This window comes from Ixodes scapularis, unplaced genomic scaffold (assembly GCF_016920785.2).
Source record: "Ixodes scapularis isolate PalLabHiFi unplaced genomic scaffold, ASM1692078v2 PGA_scaffold13__105_contigs__length_92229423, whole genome shotgun sequence".
Lineage (NCBI taxonomy): Eukaryota > Metazoa > Arthropoda > Arachnida > Ixodida > Ixodidae > Ixodes > Ixodes scapularis.
Genome location: NW_024609839.1, coordinates 85808217 through 85833673, shown reverse-complemented (window position 1 = coordinate 85833673; position 25457 = coordinate 85808217). Strand labels below are relative to the sequence as shown.

At 50.3% G+C, this 25457-nt stretch overlaps 2 protein-coding genes across 2 annotated transcripts; one reads left to right on the top strand and one right to left on the bottom strand.

The window, feature by feature from the left end:
* Positions 1–72: 72 nt before the first annotated feature.
* On the top strand, positions 73–7288 carry LOC8023433 (LIM and calponin homology domains-containing protein 1). The gene is made up of 5 exons (XM_002401112.4): positions 73–408; positions 615–1021; positions 3433–4063; positions 4884–5048; positions 6173–7288. The coding sequence occupies exons 2-5, from the start codon at positions 737–739 to the stop codon at positions 6196–6198; spliced, it is 1107 nt and encodes a 368-aa protein (XP_002401156.3). The 5' UTR covers positions 73–408; positions 615–736; the 3' UTR covers positions 6199–7288.
* On the bottom strand, positions 6074–25445 carry LOC8023434 (ran GTPase-activating protein 1). Its single transcript, XM_002401113.5, has 14 exons — positions 25184–25445; positions 23358–23485; positions 21987–22046; positions 21633–21767; positions 19593–19772; positions 19034–19192; positions 18221–18334; positions 17321–17420; positions 15263–15347; positions 13709–13793; positions 11846–11977; positions 9490–9645; positions 8006–8136; positions 6074–6281 (listed from the first exon to the last, which is right to left on the bottom strand). The coding sequence occupies exons 1-14, from the start codon at positions 25296–25298 to the stop codon at positions 6212–6214; spliced, it is 1650 nt and encodes a 549-aa protein (XP_002401157.2). The 5' UTR covers positions 25299–25445; the 3' UTR covers positions 6074–6211.
* Positions 25446–25457: the final 12 nt, after the last annotated feature.

The following is a 25457-nucleotide window of genomic DNA, read 5'->3' as shown; positions in this document are numbered from 1 at the left end:
TTCTGCTTTGGATGCCAAAACTGGAACAGTTTGGCATACTTCCAAACCACCCAAACGAAATGCCGCTGGCTGGCCCTGGCCCGACACCGCTAGCGTCGGGTAATGCCGAAAGTGGGCGGTAGGGGCAAACAGGGGTCCCAGGAAATGAGTGTCCTCGCGCGCGCTGCCGTCGCTGTCGTGCGTGCGGAATTTTAGGATCCAGGGTCCTAACTTCGCGCTCGCGTTTCTCGGACCCGTCCAGTTGGCGTCTTCGCAAGCCGGAAGTGGAGGGCACAGCCAGGGGTGCCAACCGCGCGGGGGAGACGCAGAGCGCGCTGTTCCCGTTTCGGATGTCCCAAAGGTGGATGACCCACGGATCAAAACATCGGCAGCCCACCGCACCGCGCGCGCCTCTGCGTGCTGCTAACGGTAAGAGCACGGCGCAGGGGGTCCAACGCCACTCGATTTCATCGCGCGGAAGCGCGCGCGCGAAAATGAGGTTCCCCGGCACAAATAATATTGTCCTCCGGGGTGACCCGCGCAGCTCGGCGACGACGCCTTTCCCCGAAAGCAGGTCAACCCCGAATGCGCGTGGAGGAAAAAGAGACGCGGCGCTGTTTGTTCCTTAATCGCAGGCCGGCTATGAAGCCCCGCGGCGCCAGCTAGAGCGAGGGGACCTCGTTGCAGCGTCGGCTGCCGAGGCCCGTGCGAGGTGCCCCGCTAGCGAGCTCGGCGGGCATGGCCGGTGGCTGCAGCCATGGCAGGCACCTACCGCTACTCGGCAGCCCTGGACAAGACGTACGTGGAGCAGCGCTGGGCCGATAGCGTCCGCCCGGCCGCCGCGGTGCAGGGCCCGGCAGGTCGGACCGCGGTCAGGAGCCTGGCTCCCGTCGCGGGCCCGGCCGCCGTCAGCGACCCGCTCCGCTTCGTGAAGATCGGCCAGGCGGCTTTGGGGACGCAGGCACGCGAGCAGGTGCACGGGAGCGTGCAGCGCAAGAAGTGCCATGCCGCCGAGGACGAGCAAGAGGAGCAGTGGCAGACGGTGGGTGCTAGCCCCTGCAGGTCCCAGTTTAACCCAGTGCTGCTTCTTGCATCGAGGCGTGTGCACTGAGACAGCCTGGACGCTGCCCTTCTTGTGCAGTTCCTCCGAAAAGTTCGCTATAGCTGCAGTGTGCATGCATATGGCAGTACGTCGACACAGGCTGTGCGAAAGAAAAGCATACCGGAGCCTTTAAGGGACTCCAAAGTAGTTTCCTTTTTTGTGGTTTTGGTGCAGCATTAGAAATATCTAATGTAGAGGTCTAAGTATTTTTTTATTTATTTATAAAACAAAAATAACAAACTTTTTGTCAGTTAATTAGACTTAACAGATTTGACAGCCTCGGAAGAGTGCTGGGCTAGCAGTCTTGAAGAGGCAAACTCTAGTCTCCCCTGTGCCGGCTCACCAAAAGGGGTTTATTATGAACACCCATTCGGGACAAGTCCATATGTTGCTGCATTTCTGGGTCGGGACTCGAGCCAATCTAAGTAGAGGACTGCCATCGTCGCTGTTCCACTAAATAAGCTATGCTCCAGAGTAACAATACTTCAGCCGTGGATGGATGGACGGATAATGATGGCTGTACCCTTTACAACAGGCAGCAGCTTGCACCACCTAGCCTATAAAAAAAGAAAACAAAACCCGATTCCTCTCTTTCTTCCAAGCCAATGCACTCCTGTAACTTTCACCTGACTGGGAAAATCATTGCCATAAAAAACCTTAAAAAAAAAAAAATCATTGCCCTTTATTTTTTTCTTGGTGTTTAAAAGTATTGTTGCCAGTATATCTGAAGCCTTACCCAAAGTCTCAACAGATGGCTTTCCGTCACCCACAAATGTCAAACAGTCTGCAACAGAGCAAAACAATATCACGTGACTTTTCTCAATTCATCTCTAAAACTCAGGAAGTCGTCTTCTCGGTTCGTGCCGGTCGCCAATTGCACCTGCCCTCCACTAAGCACCTGATCGGTGGTGCCCACAAACAAATTTTGAGACGGTGGGCCGATACTCTATAAGCAGGGTTTAATTAGCTGCTCGAAACCACAATCTGGGCTGCTTCACTTGGAGAAAGTGCCTTTTTTTTTTTATAGCAGTAAAAGCCGTATCCCGAAGCCTAGAGTATTAATTGCATTTAAAATGGCCTTGTATTCCTTGATTTGCCTGTCTGTGGATATTTAAACCAATTTAGACAATTAAGAGTGTAAAAAAAAAATAGCTCTGATAGGTAAAAAGGTAAATTTTCAGGTGTTGAATAGCTTACAAAAATAATCTTTGATAAGCACTCGAATGGCAATAAAAAAAATAAACTCCAGAGGGACACTCCAGAAACGGCATTTCTAACTGAGAAGCATGGGGAGAGATGCTTCCGGATTATGCCTGTAATAAATAAATAGGGTAATAACCAAACTGGAATTTCTCTTTGTAAGTTCCAGTGGTTGCTGCTAGTGTTCACATGCCCTAGTCAGCAAAGAAATGTTTGTCAAGATTTTGTCTATACAATGGTATAATTGGAGACCACAGTTTCAGAGAAAACCTGGAATTGTCTTCAGTTTGCATTTAAATAAGCCCATTGCAAAACATGCAGTGCCCTGCATGGCATCGAAAGGAATTCTTGCAACGTGCTGTAGCAGACGATGGAACAACATCGTGCGGGATACAGGATGTTCTCAAAATTCGTTTTGCGCTTCACGGGTGACCATTGGGGTTTTTGCAACTGGTCCGTTAAAGGGGTACTCTGGCGATTTCTTCATAATCCCCGATTTGCTTGAAATTTTGCAAAACTCGCCAAACAACATCGCCAAAATAGTATCCCAAATATTAGGTCACACTAATTTTTTTTCACGAAGTTATTGAATTTACAATTTTGGTCTTCACCGTGTTTTTCAAACTGAAAGTCTCTACTGGCAACAACGAAAAAGTGACGTCAGTGGAAGTGCAGGGGTTCACTCTTTGGACTGTGGAATTTGTTCCCAACTGATTCGAAGCATTTTCATGGTGTCAAATGAATGCTTTGGAAGCTTGCTCCAGGACCCGCGCTCCAGCACGGAACAAATGATTGGCATATTCTATTTTTTAGACTGCTCGCTCGACTGGCAAGCCTGCCCGCCACTGACGTCACAGCACTGAAAAGAGTGGGTATATTTGAATGTTGGTTTTTGCATCATTTTCATTTGCCGATTTCGCATTAACTATTATGAATTTCGCGATACAAAATAGCATACCAGAAAGGGTAAAGGCCGGGGAGTCAGAAAATATAGTTAGTTGAGGTAGCTCAAGAAATCGCCGGAGTACCCCTTTAATGGCAAAAAAAAACTAGATATGGAGCTGAAAATATTTTAGTATTTTACTCAGTTGCATGAGTTGCAACCCCCTTTCTTATCGCTGACGGCGGTTTATCTGAGCGTGGCATCCCAGAATCTGGACGAGTGGAAGAGCCGGAGGAGGAAGGCCTCGCAGAGGGCCTTCCAGCGGGTGCAAGACGCCAAGCAGCTCTTCCCAGACTCTAGCCAGGCCAGGAAGACCCTGCCACAGGCTCCGCCCTGTCTCACCACGGGCACCGAGCTGCTCTCCGAGTACAGCAGCAAGGCCTCCCCGCCACTTGCCTCGCGATCCCCCAGGGGGAGGGACCAGCAGCGCAAGGCCGCCCCGGTGTTCAACTGCACCCCAGCATCAAACTCTACCTCGGCGTCAAACTCCACCCCGGCGTCAAATTCCTTCCTGGCGTCAAACTCCTCCCCGGCGTCAAACTCCACCCCGGCGTCGAACTCCACCCCGGCGTCAAACTCCACCCCGGCGTCAAACTCCACCCCGGCGTCAAACTCCACCCCGGCGTCAAACTCCATCCTGGCATCAAACTCCACCCCGGTGTCAAACCCCACCCCGGTGTCCAACACCACTCCGAAGCCCGACTGGAGGGCCTCCCGGGAGAAGGCGTGCACCAAGGTCCAGCCCCCGGAGCCAACGGCTGGAAAGCCGGAGGCCCCGACGGAAGGCACGCTGTCCGTCAGCGGACGGCGCCTCTGCTCGCACTGCAGCCAGCCCCTAGGTAAGTGTGACCTACTTTCGCCGCCACTCCCCTGCCCTCACGTTCCGAGTGAAATTCAGTGCCAATTCAACGAAACCCCAAGACTGCTTCACATAGTATTTGCATTTGACTGTACTCGAGTAAGTTTCCTGAATACTGCTAAAAGGCATAAGCAAAGGAAAAAAAATTTTTTTAAACAGCCTAAAAGAAAAGGTATTAATCTTTTTGGCATTAACAGAGGCGCTCTAAATGCATGGCATTTAAGCGGCTTCTTCACGTACGCTTGAAACCGGTTTGTCTTACACGCTACACCGAACAAATCGTCCGTGAACTGGCGCTTGTACCACCGGTCGGCCGCCGCGTAATGGCGACTGGCCTCCCGTCGCGGCTGGGCATGGCGCTCGTTCTGGAGCCACCTCGCTCGTTTTTCTCTCTTCACCTCGCTGCACCGCCGTTGTTGCTCCTGCGCTGCTTCAGGGGCACGCGAAGCCCGCAAGCAGGAGCGGAGCCTTCATAGCGTTTGTACTTAGTCTGCTTTGCTGGCGCCGACTGGAAAACGGAAAAGTCCCCGCCCCGAGAGACGTTGCCAATTGCACGCGAGGCAACAGGCTCGGACAGGGAAGAGCTAAGAGCGGGACATATAAACATTATTCATTTAAAAAAAGTAACGAGTGTGAAGCCCACCAACCGATCTGTCGAGTATGGCGGCTTGTCACTTGCAAATCTTCTCAAAGAGTCCGCTCGCACGCGAAGGGTGCCGTGGAAGCCTGCGCAGCTTCGGTCTGCGATGCTGCGGGGTCGTGCCGGGCGTGGGGCTGACGCGTCCACCGGTGGGGCGCAGGGCACGGTGCGGCTATGGTGATAGAGAGCCTGCAGCTGCTGTACCACCTGGCCTGCTTCCGCTGCTGCGTCTGCCAGGCGCCTCTCGGCAACGGCTTGTGTGGCACGGACGTCCGCGTGCGCAACACCAAGCTCCACTGCACAGACTGCTACAGCAACGACGAAGGCAAGTGCATTCGCCCCCTTCGATCCCGCGAAAGGGAATCCGCTCGACCGAACAAAGTAGCGTCCATAGTTTGTTTCACTTTAATGCTGGTTCGTACATTTGACCGACTGAATGCATCTGGTCAGTAAAAAAAAAATAGCGCGAAAAATCCGGGACTACCTTCATATCCCGGGAGATAGTCTACCTAAAATCGAGAGCAAATCAGATAAAAATAAGGAGTGGGCCATCTTTCGGTGTACAGTCAAGAAACATTGAAAAGGGGAAAGCAGCAGAGATGACCAGTCAGCAATGTTTGCTTACATCCCTGCCATAGCTAACTAGCCGCATTTACGCCGAGATCATCGGTCATCCGAACACTTTGATAACTATGACTGTCCGTGTTTAAAAGAAAATAGCAAATCAAGCCAAAAATAGAGGGCGGTTTATCTCAGGATATTAGGGGAGGTAGCAGTTGCGAGCAGCAACCTATCGCACTAAAAGCTGGCTCACACACTTATGGCTGCTTACGACCAAGCGCCATACAACCTCTTGCAAATTTTTAAACGAGAAAGGCTCCATCTACCGGGCTGCCACAGAACGCTCACAATTTCTGTATATTTCCTTTCTTTTGCGCGCCATTCTTTTTTTTATTGGCTTGAAAAACTTTCAGCAATGTTATAAATGACCATATCTCTTATGTGGTATGTACACTCGATTTCGCAAATAGTGCAAGACTTTTGCTTTAGTGAAACGCCGTTCCAGGGCCAGCTCGTAGAGGACACCATCCTGTTTTCTCGTCGCAAGGGATCACAAGAACTCGGTCGTAGGCAAAAGCACGTGCGTGAACCAGCCTTAAGTGTAGGTACCTATAGACCGTGTCGTCTCAAGTATCAATCGCATGTAAGCGATTTGGCGAGTGTCGAGACAAGCGACGGTGACCCACTTCGCTGTCGCTCAGTCAGTTGCGTGACGAGGCAAATTGCATGAAAGCGACAGTACGCGAAAACTTTTACAGGAATTAAAGTTGTCCTCGGAGGAACCGCATCGAACAAATAACTCATTTAATGGGCAGTGTCGAAGAAAGTTGATGGGACTGTGATGAGTGGCTGAAGACGGGGCTGCATGCTCCGTCCTTTCTTGCGCAGCCGGAGTAAAGCTGAGCCGGGTCTGAGGAGCCTCCTGCTCTACGCCTGGTACAGGACCTGCATCAGCCGATGCCTCGCCTTGCTTTCCAAGGCCCCGTTCTGCTGCGGCCTACGAACACGGAGCAGACGAAACCCCGTTGGCACGCTCTTCATTACCTGCTCGAGCCAGTAATAAAGCTAACGACGGCGCACCCGCGAATTATGGTGCTTGGAGCGCGTCCCCAACTGGTGTTTACACTGTGTCCTCAAAAGTGGTCCCTCAATTTACACCCGGTGACGTCACGAAAGTGTCACGCTGTTGCCTGCCACGGTCGGGGTAGTGGCGCAGCGGCAAACGTACGACAACGTTAAGGCGGGTCAGGTGATCCAACATACACTAAATATACATAATATATTAGCCGACTGATCATTACGAATAGCCCCATATACTACGTCCTCCTGGCCATATAACACACTTGCACAACCTACATAAGTGTAGCTTTCGTGGCTTTTTTTTTGAACAAATCTAAAAAGCTTAAAAGAAACACCCTGTGTACTCAGTGCGTATCTGGCAGATGCCTGCTCTGGGGCCACAGTCGACGGAAACCAAACCACACACGAGTTGAAACGCTGCAACGACGGCGCTCGCCAGAATTTCTACGACCAAACGCCACGATTGTGACATTCGACAGCATGACACGGCGGTTCTCCCACAAAGCAATTCGTTGCCATTCTGGAACCACATTTGACGCACGGGCAGTATAGGACGATAAACACACCGGTTGGACACGAGCTCCAGGCACTGTACTGTCGGTAGACGATGCAGCAGGCCTTTGGCATCTGCCATTGCATCTGCCATCTCCACAGAGCGACACGGAGCAGAATTCCTCCGTCCGCGTAACGCATGCGAGATCTGGCTACACTGTAGCACGCTTTATCTTTCAGGCCCCGCTTGCTTGCAAACTTGGCACGGTAGGCATACATGCAGCGGGTATGCTTGGCAAATCTGACCGCTCATAATATATGGCGCTAGTTTTAGAGTGTATACTACTTGGTACAACCAAAGAAGGTCGGTGAGGCACTCACTCTGTGCGGCGAGACGTGGCTGGACAATAAAAAAAATGGCGAGGCTTCTTTCTTGGGGTGCCTTTTTCTAACTGGACAAACATATCTTTATTGGGCTTGAGCGCCCGAAAGACTGCCGCTTTGAACCTTCTGGCAGACCTCCTGGCAGACAAACTGTGGCGTTGAATTTTCGGTGTCGGCAGAGCGCGGACTGGACGCGAGTGCCGAGTCTGTGTTCGCCTAACGATCGGCGAGAACACGGGTCCCAACCGAACGCCGACGAAGCCCTTGTGTCCAATTTATGCCCAGAGCCAGTTTCCTCTAGGCCCAAAATTTGGCACCGGAGCTTTGTCGTTCGCAGTCGCGGACAAAATGAAAACACTGGGGCGCGTTTTTCGAACGCCCGACTTCCCGCACACGCTCTGCGCCTTCGACTGCGCATGCGCTGAAGGTGTACGAGATGCTGAAGTGTCGTCCAAGAAAGGAAACTCGTGCTGGAGGCGAGACAAATGAAGCTCTTCCCTGCCGTTTTTGTCCTGTCGGCAACTATGCAAGTCATTGACGGGGCGAGAACGACGGGGAGGAGCTTTGGTTGTTCCGCCTCCACTGCGAGCTTTCTACCTTCGATGGCGCTTCAACGTCTCATGCGGCTCGAGCACGCACACGCCGCCAAAGCGCGTTGCGAGGCATCAAGCAGGTGCTAAAGGCCAGGTGTTGGAAAGACACGCCCCGCTCTTCTCACTCTGTCGGCGACCGTAGCGGGTGTCGAACGAAGGTGTGGGTCCTTACCGTGAGAGGAAGGCCTGCAGAGCGTCCCTCGTGGAGCTGTCGAAGTATTCCTTGGGCACGAGGTCTGCCAGCAGCGACATGGCGCCTTCCTTGGTGCTTCCGGGCCACGGGGACTCTTCGCCACGCTCGGCCTGCGTGCCACACCGGTAACAGACTCGTACCGTTGGGCACGGATGAAATGTGAACGGCGGAGCGCGGAGCTTTCGATACATGCCGCGTTAGCGGGAGGCACCTTGAAACTGATGAAACTTCGAAGTGAAAAGAGGGATGCGAGGATAAGCGTCTACTCAACAAATAGAGAGAGGTGCGGTGCCTACGACACGTCTCAAACCAATGTGTTTACCGCGTCCTAAAAAGTGCGCCCTCAATTTCTGTGCGATGGCACCTTAGAAGGGTCACATTGACACTGACAGTGGTGAAGATGGCAGACGCCTGTTCTACTGCCAGTTCCTCTACACCTTAATAGTCCACGAAAGTTTTGGTAGCCGAGACAACGGTGACACTCAAGGGGGGGGGGGGGGGGGGGGTACCGGAACTTCCACGCTCAACTGCCAGGATCACGACTTCTGACAGCACGACACTCTGGCTCTTGCGACGTCATTTGCCGCTACTTCGGGACCACTTCTGATGTGTGGTCCCGATGAGGAGGCCGCAGCACCGAGTCTTCTACTACACGTACGAAATAGGCAATCGTGGGGCTGACTGGACATGAGTGCCGCTTCGGCACACTGCTGAGATTCAAGCTCTTGCCGCTTGAACACGAGTCCCAGCTGAGTGCCGACGCAAGATTGGCGTCCCATCCATGCCCCGTGCCGGCTCCTCGTCGGCAACACAAAAGATCTGGTGCTTCGAACTTGGCACTTAAGAGATGTTGCATGGGCGCGCACCCTCGCATCCCTCCATTCCATTCGGCAGCTTTACGAGTTCCCGGAGGCCTCTGGGTACCGCGGCGCGTGTCGAAGGCCACGAGCTCCATTGCTCGCATTTCTTTCGTGCCCCTACCGTAAAATACCGGGCAAGCGCCCACTCAAAATTTTTAGATAATCATGAAAAAATGGGGGACGGGCGCTTGTCCGGTCATCAATCCTACATATCACTGTACTGTGCATATTTTCTCAGATCTTACAAATTTGGGTATGGGCGGATGCACGGTATTCTACGGTAAGTAGGTTCTTCGTGAGCTGGCAGACACCCGACGATCCACTCAGATGGATCCAGCAACGTGTTACCGATAGGTCACACGCTCATTAGCCTTTCCCACTTGCCTATCCAACTCGATGTGCGTGTACCCGTCGTCCTCACGACGGCTGTACGGGGAGAATAAGGCGGAGATGGAACCCGCACGTGGAGACGTGCTGCCTCTTTCCGCCGGTATTTGTAAAGGGACTCGACTGCCCGCACAAGGGGACATTTTAAAGTGGAGATGTACCATAGCAGTGCAAAGAATGAGTCTCGTTTTGTGAGCGACGCGGCTGCGTGTGTACCTTGAGCAGGCCGAGGCGCACCAGCAGGCGGTTGTTGAGGTCCGCCGGGCCCCCTTCCCTCGAGGCCAGGGCGAAGGAGGCCCCCATCAGGGCGTCCCCGCAGTCCAGCGCGGAGCGCCGGCTGGCCTCGTCCCCCAGACCCACCACCGACGCCACCTGAGGTGAAGAGGGGACAATCTCGGCATTCGCTCCCACTCCAGGAGCTTCCGGTCTTGGTCGCTAGAACTTTCAACCCCTTAAAGGCCGACGAGCAGCCAGAAAGGAGAAAACTCTCCCTTAATTCCTCGTTTCCATTAGAAAATTAGAAAAAGAGGGAGACCTTCTTCCTTTCTGTAAGAAGTAGCTCGGATACCCGCTTCCGTTGGGATTGAGGACAAGGGAAGACTGCCAGGGGGATGGAAAGAAGAAAACTGGGAACAGGCTTTCTGCTCGGCGGATGATTCTGTAGGTCGGCCTCCTCTAATGACATTTGAGCTCCTGACCTATTTACAAATAGAGCGAGTTACAAAAAAGAGTCAGTGCTGCCATCCGTTGGCAGAGCCACAAATTAAAACAATGAGTGTGCCTGGGTCATCAAAAACAGTTGCCTGAACTTGGGAAAGCAGTTTCCCGGGTCAACTTGTCCTAAACGGTTTGGGGACAGCTCCACGTTGAATGGTTAAGGGGTTAAAGAAACGCTGCCAGCTAGAATAGTTGAGGCGATAAAGGGACACAAAAACTTTCTTCGAGAAAGTAAATGAAAAGGCTTAGCTCAATATTTTTGTCGAGACTCATTTTGATTGAGAGGTGAGTCTGAAACATGGTTCTATTTCGGATGTCGACTCCAAAAAAGAAGGATGTTTAAGAATCGCTCAGACGAGTCTTGTAATCTTTTTGAGCATGTGTGTAGGGAGTGGGGGCTTATTTTGTAACATGTGGCTTGTAGGCACTCCACTATAAAGACAACATTTTTGGGGGCAAACTGGGCAAAACAGTGAAACACCGTTTGAACAAACTCTCGTAAAATACCCCAGCAAAACCTTATTTTGTCCAACGCGTGCATTTGAGTGAACTTTCACTTAAAGACCGACGAGCAGTCAAAAAGGAGAAAACGCTTTCTCAATTCCTACTTTCCATTCAGAGAATAGGGAAAGCCTTCCCAGTTCTGGTGGGGAGTAGCTCAGAGACACGCTCCTGTGTGGAGAGAGGGGAGAAGAGTGGGGGAGAGAAGGGAACTCGGAACCGGTTTTCTGCCCGGCAAAAGATGATTCTGTAGGTCAGCCTTTAGGCAAACGTTTTCTTGAAGTCCATGGAAGTCTGTTCAAATGGTATCTGACTGTACATGCATTTTTGTCTTGTCATGCTCCTTCGCTGTTACGAAATGGCAAATCTCCCGTCGTTCAACTTCAAGCTTCGTGGCAAACATTGAGATTTAGAAATCGCTAATGAACTCAGTATTTAATGACTGTGAAAACGAGGAAGTTACAGTCCCCAATAAACAAGGAAGTCAGTAAGCTAGGCCGCTCATAAAAGAGTGATCTCAAGGTGCCAGGTCGAGGGGCCACTGCATAGTACCGTGTCTCGCAAAGTACAATACGAGAAAAATATGCCATAGATTGGAGGCATCCAAACATCAGCTAACATTTCGCCCATAAAATATTCTTCAGAGAGCACTGAGTTACTGAGACCAAACTTTGCAATCGGCGTGCGAGGAAAACAAAACGACATATTTTTTGCCCACAATGTGTGAAGAAATGAAAGCGACAGCTGTAGAATGATCGCGTATTGTGGCGGAATGGCGCTGTAACGTACCTCAGGACAGAGGTGCGACGTGGTTAATTCTCATAGCCGTAGTTGACGTCATGGATGCCACTGACAACTGCCATTGGTGATCCGTGAAGTAAGTGGGTAAGCGCGGTGGAAGTTTATAAAACCATACAGCATTATGCGTAGCAACAGGATGCTGCCAAAGTGGGATTTCGCATAACGCGAGTAATGATTAAAAAAACAAGTCTTTCAAGCAGGCAACAGGAAAACTCTTTCTTTGTCGCGCAGGCACTGGCGGGACGCCGGGGCTCCCCACTGTGCGCTGCGCGGCCGACGGGAAAACCCAAGTTCCCTGGCCTCGCGCCAAGAGTGTAGAGAGAAAGAGTTATTCCCTTTGCACACATGGCGACGACAACGGATGAGGTCGAAATCTCTGTAAAGTGTGGCTTGTAAAGCAATTGCTTTAAAACTTGGCACGGAAAGGGTTACTGAGTCATAACTGTATCCTTCAAATGACAGCATTTCCAACAACCGGAATCCACTTTTGTATTTTAATCTACGGTGCCTGCATCTGTGCCAGGAACAAAATGCTGACGTGTATGTTACAGACCTTCATGAAGGCATCCAGGTAGCCGCAGAGCAGGTTCTGGCCCGAGTTCTCCTCAACGTGCTGCAGCAGCTGCTTGGAGCGCTGACTCCCTAGCTGTACCAGCTTGGGTGCCGTGGGAGATGCCAGAAACGCCTGCAAAGTCCCCAATCTTCAGCCACATTTTTCGTTTCCCTTTTGACACGTTAAACCAGGGGTCTCAGACATGCAGTCCGTAACTCTCCGGGATGTGGCCCGCAAGTAGCTCGCGGCTGCGAACCAGTGTTTTCGGGTCTCAAGCACCACAGGAGCCAGAAATAATGGTCGCATGCCATCCTTTCACTTCCACTTAAAATATGCTCTTGCAACAAGTTCACATATTTCGCACATTTCTGTTTCCTGAAAAAATTTTTCTATAAAAATCATCAGAAAAGCAAAAACAATTGTGTGAAAACATTTTTTTTATACATCCCTGAGACTGGCATTTTCAAAGGGAGGGCATCGTAAAGGTGCCCTCCCTTGAGAGATCGCCCATCCTGTTTTCTGGCTAAATATCTGTAGCACGAAAATTCTAAAACACTGGGCACGCTCAGATTCCCATCGGACATTAGGCAATGTCCTGATGTCCGATGGAAATCACATCAACCACGTGACCTGCGGTGCTGGTACGTGCGACAAGCGAGTTCGCAGCAAGTTCTTGCGTCTTTGTCCGCAATTTGCACGCACAACACCGCTTCCCGTGACATGCGAGTGCATAGCGAATTCCCGTGGTTTTTGTCTGCAATACGTGCATGCAATATCGGTTCCCATGGCACGCACGTTTGTAGCCGGCTTCTGCGGGTTTATTGCACCGTGAAACACGAATCTGTTGCATGCGCGGTCTGCGGGATCCTTTTTCGTGAGACGGGAGTTCGTAGCGAATTCCCGCATGTTTATCGCATTGTGAAACACTAACTTGCCAGGTTCGTGATCTGCGGCATCAGTTCCCGCGTCACGTGGTTTGCAGAGGGTGCCCGTGTGTTCATTATTCACCTTTGATAAAGTTTCACTGTCCCATCCCCGAAGATGGCACACCTAATGTTTTTCACCATTTATCTCTTCATTTTCAGTGGGCGCTCTTATCGGATTTTATTGTAGTTTGATTATTTTCGACCGAATTGAGCAACACGGCAGCGAATGAGCATGCTCTCTTGTCCCACCAACAAATTCGAGCACGTTGGTGGTGCGATGTCATTTTTAATCTCACTACTATAAGGTATGGACCCAAAGTATTTGCAACCCTGGCGAACTATAGGGGGCGCACTGGTCAGGCAAAATGGCAGACGAAAGGAGGTCATTTTCATTGTTCAGCACGCAGACCACCATAAATTGTTTGCACTGCAGCATAGAATAGGTGTTACATACGAGAGCAAAGTGATTTATCGACTGTAAAAACCTTCTTCTAGTTAGCGTGTTAGAATGACACCGCGGAAGCATCAAAATAATTACTTGAAACAATATTTGTTTCTATGCTGCTCACAAGAACCAAGCAGCGATAGCAGACGACACAGTCGAAATGACCTTCTCTCTTGAGCTTCTCAATGTTGCCGCAGTGCAGCATCATTTTGCTGGAGTCGCCAATAGTCGTGGGAACAGAAGAAAGCTAAATAGGTCAGCGGCCAAACCGCAAGTTTACGAAAAGAGAAGAGCACGAGGTCCCTTCCCTAGGAAGTTTCCGGCAAGTCGCCGAGAGCCGGCTTCGTTTCGCAACGTGAAATACCGCCAATCTGTTATGGTTGTTTTAAACCCCAAAAATTTATAACACTGAGCATCACAAGCCCCGAGCAGCTCAGCTCAAACTGGGCCTAACTTGAGGGAGTCATGGACAATGTCCACCGGCGCACCGACCTCCACGCTGCCTCGCTGCTCCTCTTCGGCATCTCTGGCTTCCTCGTCCTCGTCGTCTTCGTCGGCGGAGGAACCCTCGTCGTCGCTGCAACCAAAGGACAGGACTCAATGTCCCTGCAGGGTACAACGCCGCAAGGACGCCGGGCAGCCACGCTTGGGGACAGTTTTCTTTGGCGTTCCACAGGCGAAGACAGTGCGTGCGCAACTTTAAACGGCGCTCGATGTGCACGGGCAGCTTTAATCGTATCGCCCAGAAAGCCGTCCCCATGCATGGCGCGTCCACAGCGGCATGGTGTCTGGAGCGCGTCTCCGACTGGTGCGTTCCGCGCCGCCAGTGCCACCTGGTGGCTCAAATAGCAGTTTAGCCTTTGCCGTACTAATGGTGGTAATGCGCCCATAGTCTATGTGGTTCATAGGGCACTGTCGCTTTCGCGAGTCAGCGGCAGACGAAAATGTGCTCTTCACTGTACAGTTTATTCTCCATGTCTTTCAGTTTTTATGGTGAATGTCAGAACAGAACGCCAACCGATATAGGTGCCTCGATTAAAATCTGTACATCAAGGGGCTTTAGAGCAGATTGTGTGCCACCAACAGATTGACTTGACCCAAGTTTGAAATGAACGCTTATGCGGCTCTTGTATTCAGTTTGTGCACTGCATCGTGCTAAACTCTCGAATGCACGTACGGCTCACATCGTCCACTTGAAATCTTCAACTCCTTTCTTTCAGCCACCAGAAGGTTGCTATTAGTACGGCACAATTCTATGTCACTAGATCTAAGTCGGTTGACAAGCTTCCCAGAAAACCTGGCGCCTTTTCGTGGCGCGTGCTCTTGATGGTGCTCGCTACTCTGTCACCCCACCCAATGAACAGAAACTGCGGAATCGGTGGAACGTTGGATGCACCTTACCTGCAGCGGAAAGGAATTCTATCAGGGTTTTTACGGTAAACATAAAGTTTGCGATAAAGTCAGCACAAAAAGAGAGTCGTTCTAAAATAGTCCCTCTTCGTTGTCCATAAAGGCTCGATGCCGATGGCACTAGGAACTCTACCCGCCCGCACCTGCTTGCGTGCAGGCAACAGATTTCGAATGCTGCTCTTTTGTGGAGCTTGTCAACTGACAGATCTAAGAACGCTGGCACACACGCCATTTCTCAAATGACGATGATAGCAACCAATGCTGCCAGACTGAATTTTGGAAAGGGTCTATACCGCCCGTGCATCAAAAGTGGTCCTGAAGCGGCAGCAAGTTGCGCGTCACACTGTCGCGACCTTGGCAGATGGTCGTAGCCATTCTGACAAAGACGACGAGCGAGTGCAAGAGTCGTTGTCGTTGCAGAGTTGCAACTCGTTGCTACAGAAGCTTCCGTGGACCGTCGAGCCGAGAGCATGCCACGGCAGAACAGGTGTCTGCTGCATCCGCCTCCGCAGTTGTGCCAGAATCGCGGTAGACAACAGCGTGACACTTCTACGATGTCATCAGGCAGAAATTAAGGGATCACTTTTGAGGATGCAATAAACAGACCGGCTGGAGGCGGCGGAAGAGATCCCTCACCTGAAGGCACACAGCTTGTCCAGTTTGCCAACCGCGTCCATGGCTGCCTCCAGCTGCTCCACTCCGTGAGTGCCAAACTTGTTCCCTGCAGTCACAAGTTCTCTGTTCTTTGGCACGTTTCACTACCAACAAGCGGATGCTTCTCATCCTGTGCCCACTTAATCTATCAATTCACGTTTTAATGCGCCCCCAAACAGCTGGCAGGCCTTAGGAGGGAATGCACATATGTAAGACAAAAGAAGAAAAAAAAATACAACTAGCGAGTAATCATGGGAAATGCACTTTTCTTGAACTTTTCGGAATTAGCGAAGAAGCTTACGTTAGAGTTATTTAGCTCGTAACACATAAGCAGCAAGTGTGTCAATGGAGGATAAACAATTGTGGATCGATCTAGTCGTCGGGGGAACATAAAATGAGATCATGCTTAACCCTTTCATGGTCACTGAGGTATCTGTATGTCAGCGCGGGAGTGTCCCACATGGTTGCCTATGTACATGTACGACCGTGACTGCTCATTCAAGAATTCCCGCCTCTGCTTGAATGGGCGCGTTTGCGGGGACGTGCTGCCTACCAGATGGTAGGTTTGTAGGGAACTGGTACGACCATGTAACTCCCATCTTGTTTGTTTTGGGGGGGGGGGGGGGGGGGGGGGAATCGGTGGCCGAGTGGGCTAGCGTACACCAGCTCGGAGCACGTGGAGCGAAAGCTCGCGCTACAGAACCCAGGGATCCTGGGCTTAATCCCCACCCCTTCCCGTTTCCATCTGGATGAGCATCGTACCGGTGTGTGGTCGTGTATCACTACTGCGTGGTGCACGTTAAATAAGACCCCAGGGTAGCGGCTGTACTGCACTGGCTAAATTGCTCATCTACAGCTGGGAGACTCGTCGCCCGTTGAGGCAGACCAAGTTCTAGACTGCATAAACACACACACAACCCAATTTTTTTTTTGTTGTTTTGGGGCGGCTTTTTGAATCTGCTAAACTGGATGCTCTGTGCACGTGATACTTTTGAGATGACCGCGCGTGCCGGCTGCTCCGGAGGTAGCGGAGATTGGAGCGATGGCTCTTTGGGTTCAGACTTTGAACCCTTCTCGGACTCTGAGTCACAAGACAGCTCGACATCCCTCGAACAACTGCCCTGCTTCAAGGACTATCAGACATTGACGAAGAAGTTTTAGTCCTTTTTGTTTTGTTCAACCTCGAGCAAGTGTGCCGCAGATGTTTTAAAGTGTGTGTTACTATTTATTTTAAGTCTTAGATTTTTTATGTGACAATAAACTAGTGTATTCTCTTTGCTATCGCACCGAGTAAAAAAAATCCCGGCCACGAGGGGGCACGTCTTTGGATAAAAATGCGACCATGAAAGGGTTAGTAGCAAGGGGGAATCAAGAACAGCGTTAAGCACCTTATAGACGAGGAATACCGTATTGCAAACTAGTCTGTCTGAAAGAGGCGAAAGACCGACGGTCTTTCTTAGTTTGTTCTTCCACACGCATTTCTCCGACTTGTGCTAGAAGGCAGGTGAGTGCTAAGATCTGGTTACAGGCTTTTGTTGGGCAAATACTGGTGAAGGGTCAGATTGAACTTACAGAAACAAGCCAAGACAGAACAGGACAAAACAGCTGACTAGAAACTTTGCTGTAGACTTCTCCTTATTCATAATCATCTTTGTCAGAGGCTACTCACATATACACAAAGGAACTTTTGGTTTCAAAGAAGATTTAAAAAAAGGAAATTAGCAGTACTACACAAAAAAAAACACAGTATTTACAATGTGCCACATCCACATAACTCGCAGAATGAATTTTGGGCAGGTAACGTTAAATTTAATAATTTTCTCACGTAAACCTTTTTCGAAATCTAGCTATTTTGTGTATATCTGAATAGCCTCTGATGAAGATGGTGATCATGCATATGAAGAAGTGTACTAAAGTAAAGTTGCTAGTCAGCTGTTTCGTCCCGTTCCGTCCTATCTTTGCTCGTTTCTCTGAGTTCAAACTGACTCATTCACAAATATTGGCTTTTCACGAGCGAACCGGGGTGGGTACATGGCTCACCATCGAGCTCCAGGACCTCGAGCTGGGGCCGGTCCTTGAGGGCTTCGACCAGGGCCAGGCCCCCCGACAGGGAGATGCCATTGTAGCCCAGCTGAACCTCCTGCAACAGAGACAGCGCGCTGGCAGCACTTGACCCGTCGCCAGCCAAGTGCGTCCTACTTGCCAGTATGGTGCAGACTCAATGTCTGTCATTACTGTTAACCGTTTTTGTTCGTAATGTAATGGGAGCAATCAATCCCCAATTGCTAATGTCCACAGTTAATGGTAGTCACTAAAGTTAACCATAGATGTTTGAAACTAAGGTTTATAATTGATTATTGCTAACCATTCACGTCCACGATAAACCTTTTTCAAAAGTGCATGCAATCTAGTAGCAGCGGTAACAATAATCCGAGTCTGCCAATGCTTGGGCACGCACTCTGAGCACGTATTGGACACGACGGCCGCGTCGGCGTTCAGCATGAACTTGGCTCGGCTAGTACTAAAAGCGGGTGCTGCCTCGGTGTTCGGCGAGGACTTGGATCCAACCCCATGCTTCGTGCCCCAGAAATGGCGATTGAGTGTTGCTCGATGGAATTTGAACCATTCGGACAGCCCAAAAGGGGGCCTTCTTTCGGAACCCGAGAACGGAGACGGTCGTACAATCGCGAAGCGGGCCAAACCTCAAGCACCGCTCATGACAGCACTCATTCAATCATGCTCAGTCTCTGGTACACAACCCAAAAAGAAAGACACAAACTCACTAGGCAAAAATGTAAATATTTGTGCTTCATTTCAAAGCAACTAAATGTGTTTTTGTTTTTTTTGGAACACCTATAATTGTCACATTTCAGTGGGAAGTGATTCTGGTCTATTGTAGCTGGTGTGGACCGTTCCAAAATAAGAGCCAGCGACACTTGCCCTGAGGGGCGAGCTTCCCCCCGCCAACCCCTTGGCCAGGGCCTTGGCACCCGCCGTCTTGACCAGGCAGTCCCCGAAGTTGAGCACCTCCAGCTTGTCTAGTCGGCGCACAGCCTGCAGGGCAACAGCATTTTTCGACCGAACAAGAACACACCAGCTGGGCCACACAAACTGCTAAAGAGCTACAATTTTCACACTCGCAGACAGGCTGAGAACTAAAGAGAGGAGTTGTCTCGCCTCCAGCGCAAGCTTCCCACCGACGCTTCGGCGTCTCGGGAGCCTGAAACCCGTGTCCGGGTATTTAGAACAGACACCCTGCAGTTCTCAACATGTCAGTGACTGTAGTAAGAAGTGTTTTTACCCTGCAAACGGTTGCACTATACAGTGGCAAGTAAGCTCAGCTTCATCCACCTGTACTGCACTTTATACGCAGCATACCACACTGTCAAAGCTACTGGTGCAAACTTGCAGTGCTATCTAAAGCGAGATTTGACTGAAAACACGTGCACACGAAATGTTAGATAAGGTTATGCACTCACGCCAGTGGCTTTGACAGCATTGTACATGACATATGAAGTTGGGAATAGGAAATTACTTTACCAAATTACCCCGAATTTGTGGTCCCTTTGAATCGGGCGGTGACTTGCGCCACCTAGTCAAATAGCATTTTAGTTCCAAACTAAGTGATGTTCCGAACAAACTCTCAGTTTGGAGCACTTCACTCCAAACTAGGTAATCCATCCCTTAATTTCAGCCACAATTTCTCGGAAATTTTTTTTTTTTTTTACTGACAACGATGATGCTTGCACTTGCCTGTGCCATCTGGCGAGCTCCCTCGGGGGTGAAGATGTTGTCATTGAGGTTGAGCAAGTGCAGGTTGGGATTGGCGGCCACCCCTTTGGCCAGTGCGCCCACGCCCTCGTGAAAGATGCCGTTCTGTGGGAGGGACAGCTCCTCCAGGCTGCCCATGTCCTGCGAGAGGGCACCACAGGGAAGGGACATGTCTAAAGCCACTCTCTACATTTGTGTTGGCAGGTAGCGCGTCAAATGCTCCACTGCATGAGTGGCATGCTTTGTGTGGTTCTTGGAAGCAAACGGTGGTGAAGCGCTCGCTCGTGACACGTGTTTTACACGTTTCCACAACAACGGTTGGCAGTATTTGTAAGGCCAAGCGTGAATTCTATCCGGGGACTTTAAGCACGTCTGCCCCTGGATCAAATTCTTGCCGTGTGCAGCATCCGTTGTACACTGTTTGGACAGCCCTTTAGCAGTCGCTTTGCCTCACGGTTTGAAGGTGGAAAGTCGGTCAGTTTGTACCATCCCCGACTCAGGAAGAGCCAGAAGAGGTGGCCTACGCCGTGGGTGCACTCACCGCCAGCACGGCGGCCAGTGCGGTGGCACCGACGTTCTCGAGGCGGTTCCGGCCGCACACCAGCGTCCGCAGCTGCAGCGGGGTGCCAGCCTTGCGGCTCTCGGCCAGGCAGGCCCCCAACGCCTTGGCTAAGAGCTCCGCACCTCCGGGGCCCAGCCCATTGTTGTTGAGCAGCAGGGTCTGCGAGGAAGGACTCCTTCTGAGACCAGGAAACCGACAGCAGGCACTTCCCAACTATACGCCGTGCCCCTAACGTTTATAGACCGTTTCAGCTTATGAAGGTACTCCAGCGTTTTCTTCGTTCTCACCAACTGACCTCAAAATTGACCAAACACACCAAAAAACCTTTTTTTAACTAAAAACCCAAACCTAAGGCCAAAATAACTTTTTTCCCCCGCAAAGTTTTAAACTCCACCATTCTTTTTTATTTCTTTTTCCCAAACGGATTTTTTATTGGTTACAATAAAAAAGTGATGCCAGTGGCAGGCGTGGATTCACTTTGTGAGCAGTAAAATTTCTTCCCAACTGATTACAAGAATATTGGTCGTGTCACATGAATGCTTCAGAAGCTGGCTCCAACGCTTGCGCAGCACCACAAAACAACTTGCCTGGCATACTCTGTTTTCTAGACCGACTGCTCAAACTGCAAGCCTACCTGCCACCGACGTCACGTCACGAAAAGCGCGGGTATATTTGAATGTCAGTCTTGGCATCACCTTCATTTGATCTTTTCAAAATTACTATTCTGAACTTTGCGGTACTAAACAGCGCGCCGGAAAGTGCAAGGGTGGGGGCTCGGGAGGTATGGCTAGTTGGGGTAACTAAAAAAATCACAGGAGTACCCCCAGGTCTGACCAAAAGTGCATCCTTTCGGCGCCCGGCGCCTTTGTTCATTTGCTATGAGCGACTGAACGAATCGCGTACGGAGCGTGCGCCACGATCCTGCGCTTCTTTCTGCTCGTTATTAGCTCAGCCGTTGATGGCAAACCCAGAAAGACAACGAGCACCGCAACTATGAACTTTTGGTGCTGCACAATTGGCGTCGTCGGATTGTGGCGTCGGCCGTGGTCGGACTTAGTGAAACGAAGTATAGCAGTGATGCTCAATTACTACCAATTTTCCACACTTCGACAATACAAAACGTAAATGCCCAGGCTCCACCATGCTCCCGTAGGTAAAAAAACACAATTCGAAGCTGAAAAAAAAAAAGGAAAAAAAAAAAGAAAGCCTAGTATGTTGCTTAGCTCCCATGAACATAGAATATTTCCTCGGGTGTTGAGCGACACCGTGACGTGGTAAAATTACCCCCTAAACTCGGCGGTAATGGGTGTACTCTGCTCGTCCGTGACGTCACGATTGTCTCCGACTTTACGCCTCTTTTCAAAATCACCCTCCCGAGCCAAAAGTTGTGTCCCACGTGCCTCCACTAGTCCCTCAGCACGATGGAGTGACTAGCAATGAATACGGCAATTACAAACCTGGAGAATTACGCGAAGGCTTAACTCGAAAAGTAAATGAACTGGAAGATACAGGTGGGTATCTACGGTTCCTGGATTGGGTCTCCGACTGGCGTGTTTACCGCACCCAGAAAAAGATGTCCTTCTTTTACCGCCTGAAGACCTCACATAAGTGTAATGCTGTTGGAAAACCCTGCATTGTACCAGCAGTGACACGTATGTGGCAGATGTTTGTTCTGCCACAGGTTGCTCTCCAGCTTGATGGCTTATGGAAGCTTTGGCAGCCAGGATTTGGGATGCCATGACGACGGCAACATGCGTTCCCGCATGCTTTTTCACAGAACACCTACACCAACTGCCGGAATTCCGACGTCGGACGGTGCGACACTCTGGCCTTTGTGACATCATTTGTTGCCATTTCGGGACCCCTTTCGATGCACGGGCGGAATGGTACGCTAAAAACAACGGTCAGAGACACGTTCCGGGCAGTGTAGTGCAGCTCTGAGGGGTTAGAATTGAATACCCGTCTCTGCAGAATCGTTACGCGAGAGCTTAAGTTGAGGGATGTCTTGAAGCGCCTTGCCTTCAGTTGGAAGCAGCACGGAGAGCTGAGCAGGGGCACCAGTGCCCCGATTCCCACGGGACCAAAGGCATTGTCGCTCAGGTCGAGCTCGGTCAGTCGGGCGTGGGATAGCATCACGCCCCCGGTGAGGAACCTCTGCAAACAGTGGGCATCAATACACACAACGGACAGGCTGCACAGTTTAAGATTAACTGGTACGCTAGCTGGTCGCGCGTAACATTAAAAACACGGCGTAAAAGACTAGGACTAGCGAAAGGTGTACACTCGACAAGCAAACAACATTCTTCCGCGGAGCTTGTCAACTGCTAGATCTAAGAACATCGCCACCCTGCCACCAAGAAGATAGGAACGCACCAGTGCATCCGGGATGACCTCCTTGGACCTGCCCGTGAACAAGTCCTTCCACAAGGCCCTCTGAAACGCAAGCGCCAAGAAGACCCCATCTATAAAACATTCCCCGAGACCTGCAAGGTATACCGCAAACTTTGCCCGAGGCTCCACAGGCCAAAGGGTGTAATAGCGTAAGTTTGGCCATTGAACGTTTGGAGCCTCGTTAGCTGGGGGTTTCTACCATTCGAATAAAACGCGAGTGCAATCATCGAAGCATAACCGCCTAATTCAGAAACCTCACTCAAACTGAAGGGCCCCTCCACTTCCTCGAGGAAGGCGCGAGGGCCGGCGCTGGCCAATCGCGAGGACGGATCCGCCGTCGCGATTGGCCAGCGCCTGCCAGCTATCGTCGTCGTGCAACTCGGAGCCGCCATACTGGAGGGTTTTTGTCACCTTCCATCTGTAAACGAGGCGCATCTACGTTCAACCTGGTTTTCACGGTATTAGGACAACGGATTTGTACACTCAATGGGGTGCTATTTGGTTCCGGTGCAACAAAGAAAAGAAAGATGGCCGCGAGATTCTGGAAAAGGCATTGCCAGCACCGAGGTCCTTCTCGTTGCTGACAACGCAGCTCAGACTGTGCATGCAATCATAAAAGATAACGAACCCCTTCCACTAAGTTTGTTTAAATCTACAAGGCGTACAAGGGCTGCGGTTAGTCACAATATTAGCTTACCATTATGTAAAAACACTTACGGTCATCGGTCAACGACTCATTGAATTTAGTGGTGGATTATTTTGGAACATAATACCAAAGAATGTGAAGCAGAACTTATTTTTTGACATTAAAAGTTTTTTTTCTTCGACTCATAAATGTATTAAATATGTACCATCTTGTAACATAATCCAGCAATTTTATCTGTTACAATTTTTACATGTGTGCCGCATTGTAAAACTGATTTTGTGATTGGGCTCAACACTGGCCCTGTGGCTTTGGATCCAAACAATTTTTGTGCATTTTCATTGAATTTTTTTTTTTAAATTAATAATTCTGAATCTGAAGATTCAACACTAAAGCAAGGCACTGGACCAACCAGGTGAGTGAAGAGCCTTTATCGAAGGCGTGGCATAAAGGGTTCGAACTGGACTGGCAGTATGTGGTCATACTTGTGATCTACAACGCCCACCTTGCCAAGACTAATGTATCTCGGGTAAAGCTATTGGTACGGCCACCCCCATTATGTCAGAAACCTGATAATTGATAAAAATGGCACTAAATGGCTTATCCTTTTTTTTCTTTTTTTGGCATTTTGTCTATTATTTGTAGCACAACCACATAGATGCCAGCAGCTCGTTTTTGTTTTCTGTACAGAGTATAGACAAGCTGGTTACCCTGAGCTTTGGCTGTGCCTCGAGAGCCTTGCCGACAGCCTTGGCCGCGTCCACACCGAGTGTGTTGCCTTCCAGGCAGAGCGTCTCCAGGTCAGGGCACCGAGAGATGGCTTCCACCACATCCTTCGCTGCAGCAGAGAAGTTCACAGGAGCTCCATATAGGTACCAAGTGCCAACCATACAGAACATATGGGTCCGTACAGGGCTGTGAGCGTATGAACACATGACTATGTGTGTGCCCACGCACCCGTCCATACGTAACTATAGGCTCTGTTTACAAACAAGCCCCCACGAGGTGTGGGCAAACGCGCATTTACCGCACGAGGTGTGGGCACTGCGTGTGCGCAGAAATCAGATTTGCATGAAGTGGAGCGTTTGCACATGCGCCCTGCCATCAGCAGCGCCACTGCAGCGGCGTGACGTCAGGGCTGCGTGTTGGTGTATACATGTTCACACAAATGCATCCATACACGTGTTCAAACACATATCCATTAATGACCATATGCGTCCGCACGTGACTATACCTGTTCGTCCACGACCCTATGTGATCATGCAGGTGCATCCATGTGAGTATGCACATTCATACATGACTAATGTGTTTGTACACATGCGTCCATGCATGCCTATAAATGTTTGTGCAGATGCGTCCACATACCGTAAAATACCACAAAAGCACTCACTTCGTTCAAGCGCCCACTTAACGTGTTCCAAACTTAAAAATTCTGTCTACTTCAAATCTGCCATCTGCGACCATTTTTTGTAACCGTGCAGTTGCGTTTATGTTGACGTTTATTATTATTTCTTGTGTTTATTTCGCCCACTCCCCCTCTGTAATGCTTCGGCCTTGATGAAATGAAATGAAACAAAGTGTCCGATTTGACCGGACAAGCACTAATGTTTAGATTAATCCAGTTGTCAGTGGAACTGTGGTTTGTGCTCTCCTGGTATTTGACGATAGGCGTGCGCAGATTCTGCATTAAAAGAGGCCAATTCTCATCATAGTAAACCCACCTTCCCAGGCAAGCAGTCCCTTCAAAAAGTTACCTTTTTAAATACTGCGTCAATAAAAACAAAAAAACAATTGTAATTAAGTTGTGTAAGCGGTGTCGATCTTTGCACAAGCTGTGTAACTGCAAGCTCAAAGCGAGAGTCTATGGTCTGAAAAATCTGGTTATTTTGATAGTTTGGAGGAGACTGTGTACTCTTATAAAGACCCGTGAGTCCACTTTTCCGCCAAGCATTCGAAAAGTTGGACAAGGTTCACTGAAGAAGTAAAGCGAAAATGGGCTGTGGTGACCCGACCCCGACACCTCCACCCCCCCCCCCCCCCCCTTTTTTTTTTGTGTGCACGCAGTGCACGTCACTGATGCAGGTCTATGTGCGTCTATACATGACTATACGTGCACATACACACAATACACGCGTCCATTCACGGCCATACGTGCTGACACACGACTATACGCGGTCATGCAAGCCTAAAAGAAAGACTGAAGACGCGCAGCACGAAGTCTCGGCACCAAGACCCTCCGATATAAAGACCACTCATTTAGCTGCCTGAAATGGTGGGGGGATGTTAGGTCAAAGGCAAGGAAGCACAAACCCCAGCCTGTGCGTTGAACGATGATTCGTTTGGGCGGGCACGAGATGCCCGGCACTTTATCCAATCACTGCCAATTTGTCGGAGCAGACGGATTAGTTCAAGTACTAGGAACACCCTACAAAACCGCGACTATCACAAGAGAAACAGCGCGGAAATAAAATAAAGAGTGCCCGAGTTTAACGGCATGGATTGGCGCCGTGGCGAGCGGCACGCGGCGGCAACTTACCGTCCTGTTCAGTGTCGAGCTTGAGGCCAAGTCCGCGAAAACTGACTTCGGCACTTCGATCGCCTATTGTAGCGGAGAGAAGCCGCTCCGAAAGTTCATTCATGTTGTCGGTCATCTTGGTAGCGGCGCACAACTACCCGAGGAACACGAGGAACACCGGCAAACCAACGTCGATCGGTCGCCGTTGATCCCGCGGACCGAGGATGACGCGAAGAGGCGAAGACGCACGGTGCCCGGATCGGATTGGAACGGCTGCTGAACTGATTACATTAGG

Bases quoted from the DNA above. Each gene is read 5' to 3' on its own strand.
- LOC8023433 (XM_002401112.4), top strand. From the start codon at position 737: ATGGCAGGCACCTACCGCTACTCGGCAGCCCTGGACAAGACGTACGTG. The intron at 1,022-3,432 runs GTGGGTGCTAGC...GTGGCATCCCAG, and splicing joins AAGAGGAGCAGTGGCAGACG to AATCTGGACGAGTGGAAGAG. The intron at 5,049-6,172 runs GCAAGTGCATTC...TTTCTTGCGCAG, and splicing joins CTGCTACAGCAACGACGAAG to CCGGAGTAAAGCTGAGCCGG.
- LOC8023434 (XM_002401113.5), bottom strand. From the start codon at position 25,298: ATGACCGACAACATGAATGAACTTTCGGAGCGGCTTCTCTCCGCTACA. The intron at 13,794-15,262 runs GTGAGGGATCTC...CTTTGGTTGCAG, and splicing joins GACAAGCTGTGTGCCTTCAG to CGACGACGAGGGTTCCTCCG. The intron at 9,646-11,845 runs GTCTGTAACATA...TCTTCACCTCAG, and splicing joins ACCTGGATGCCTTCATGAAG to GTGGCGTCGGTGGTGGGTCT.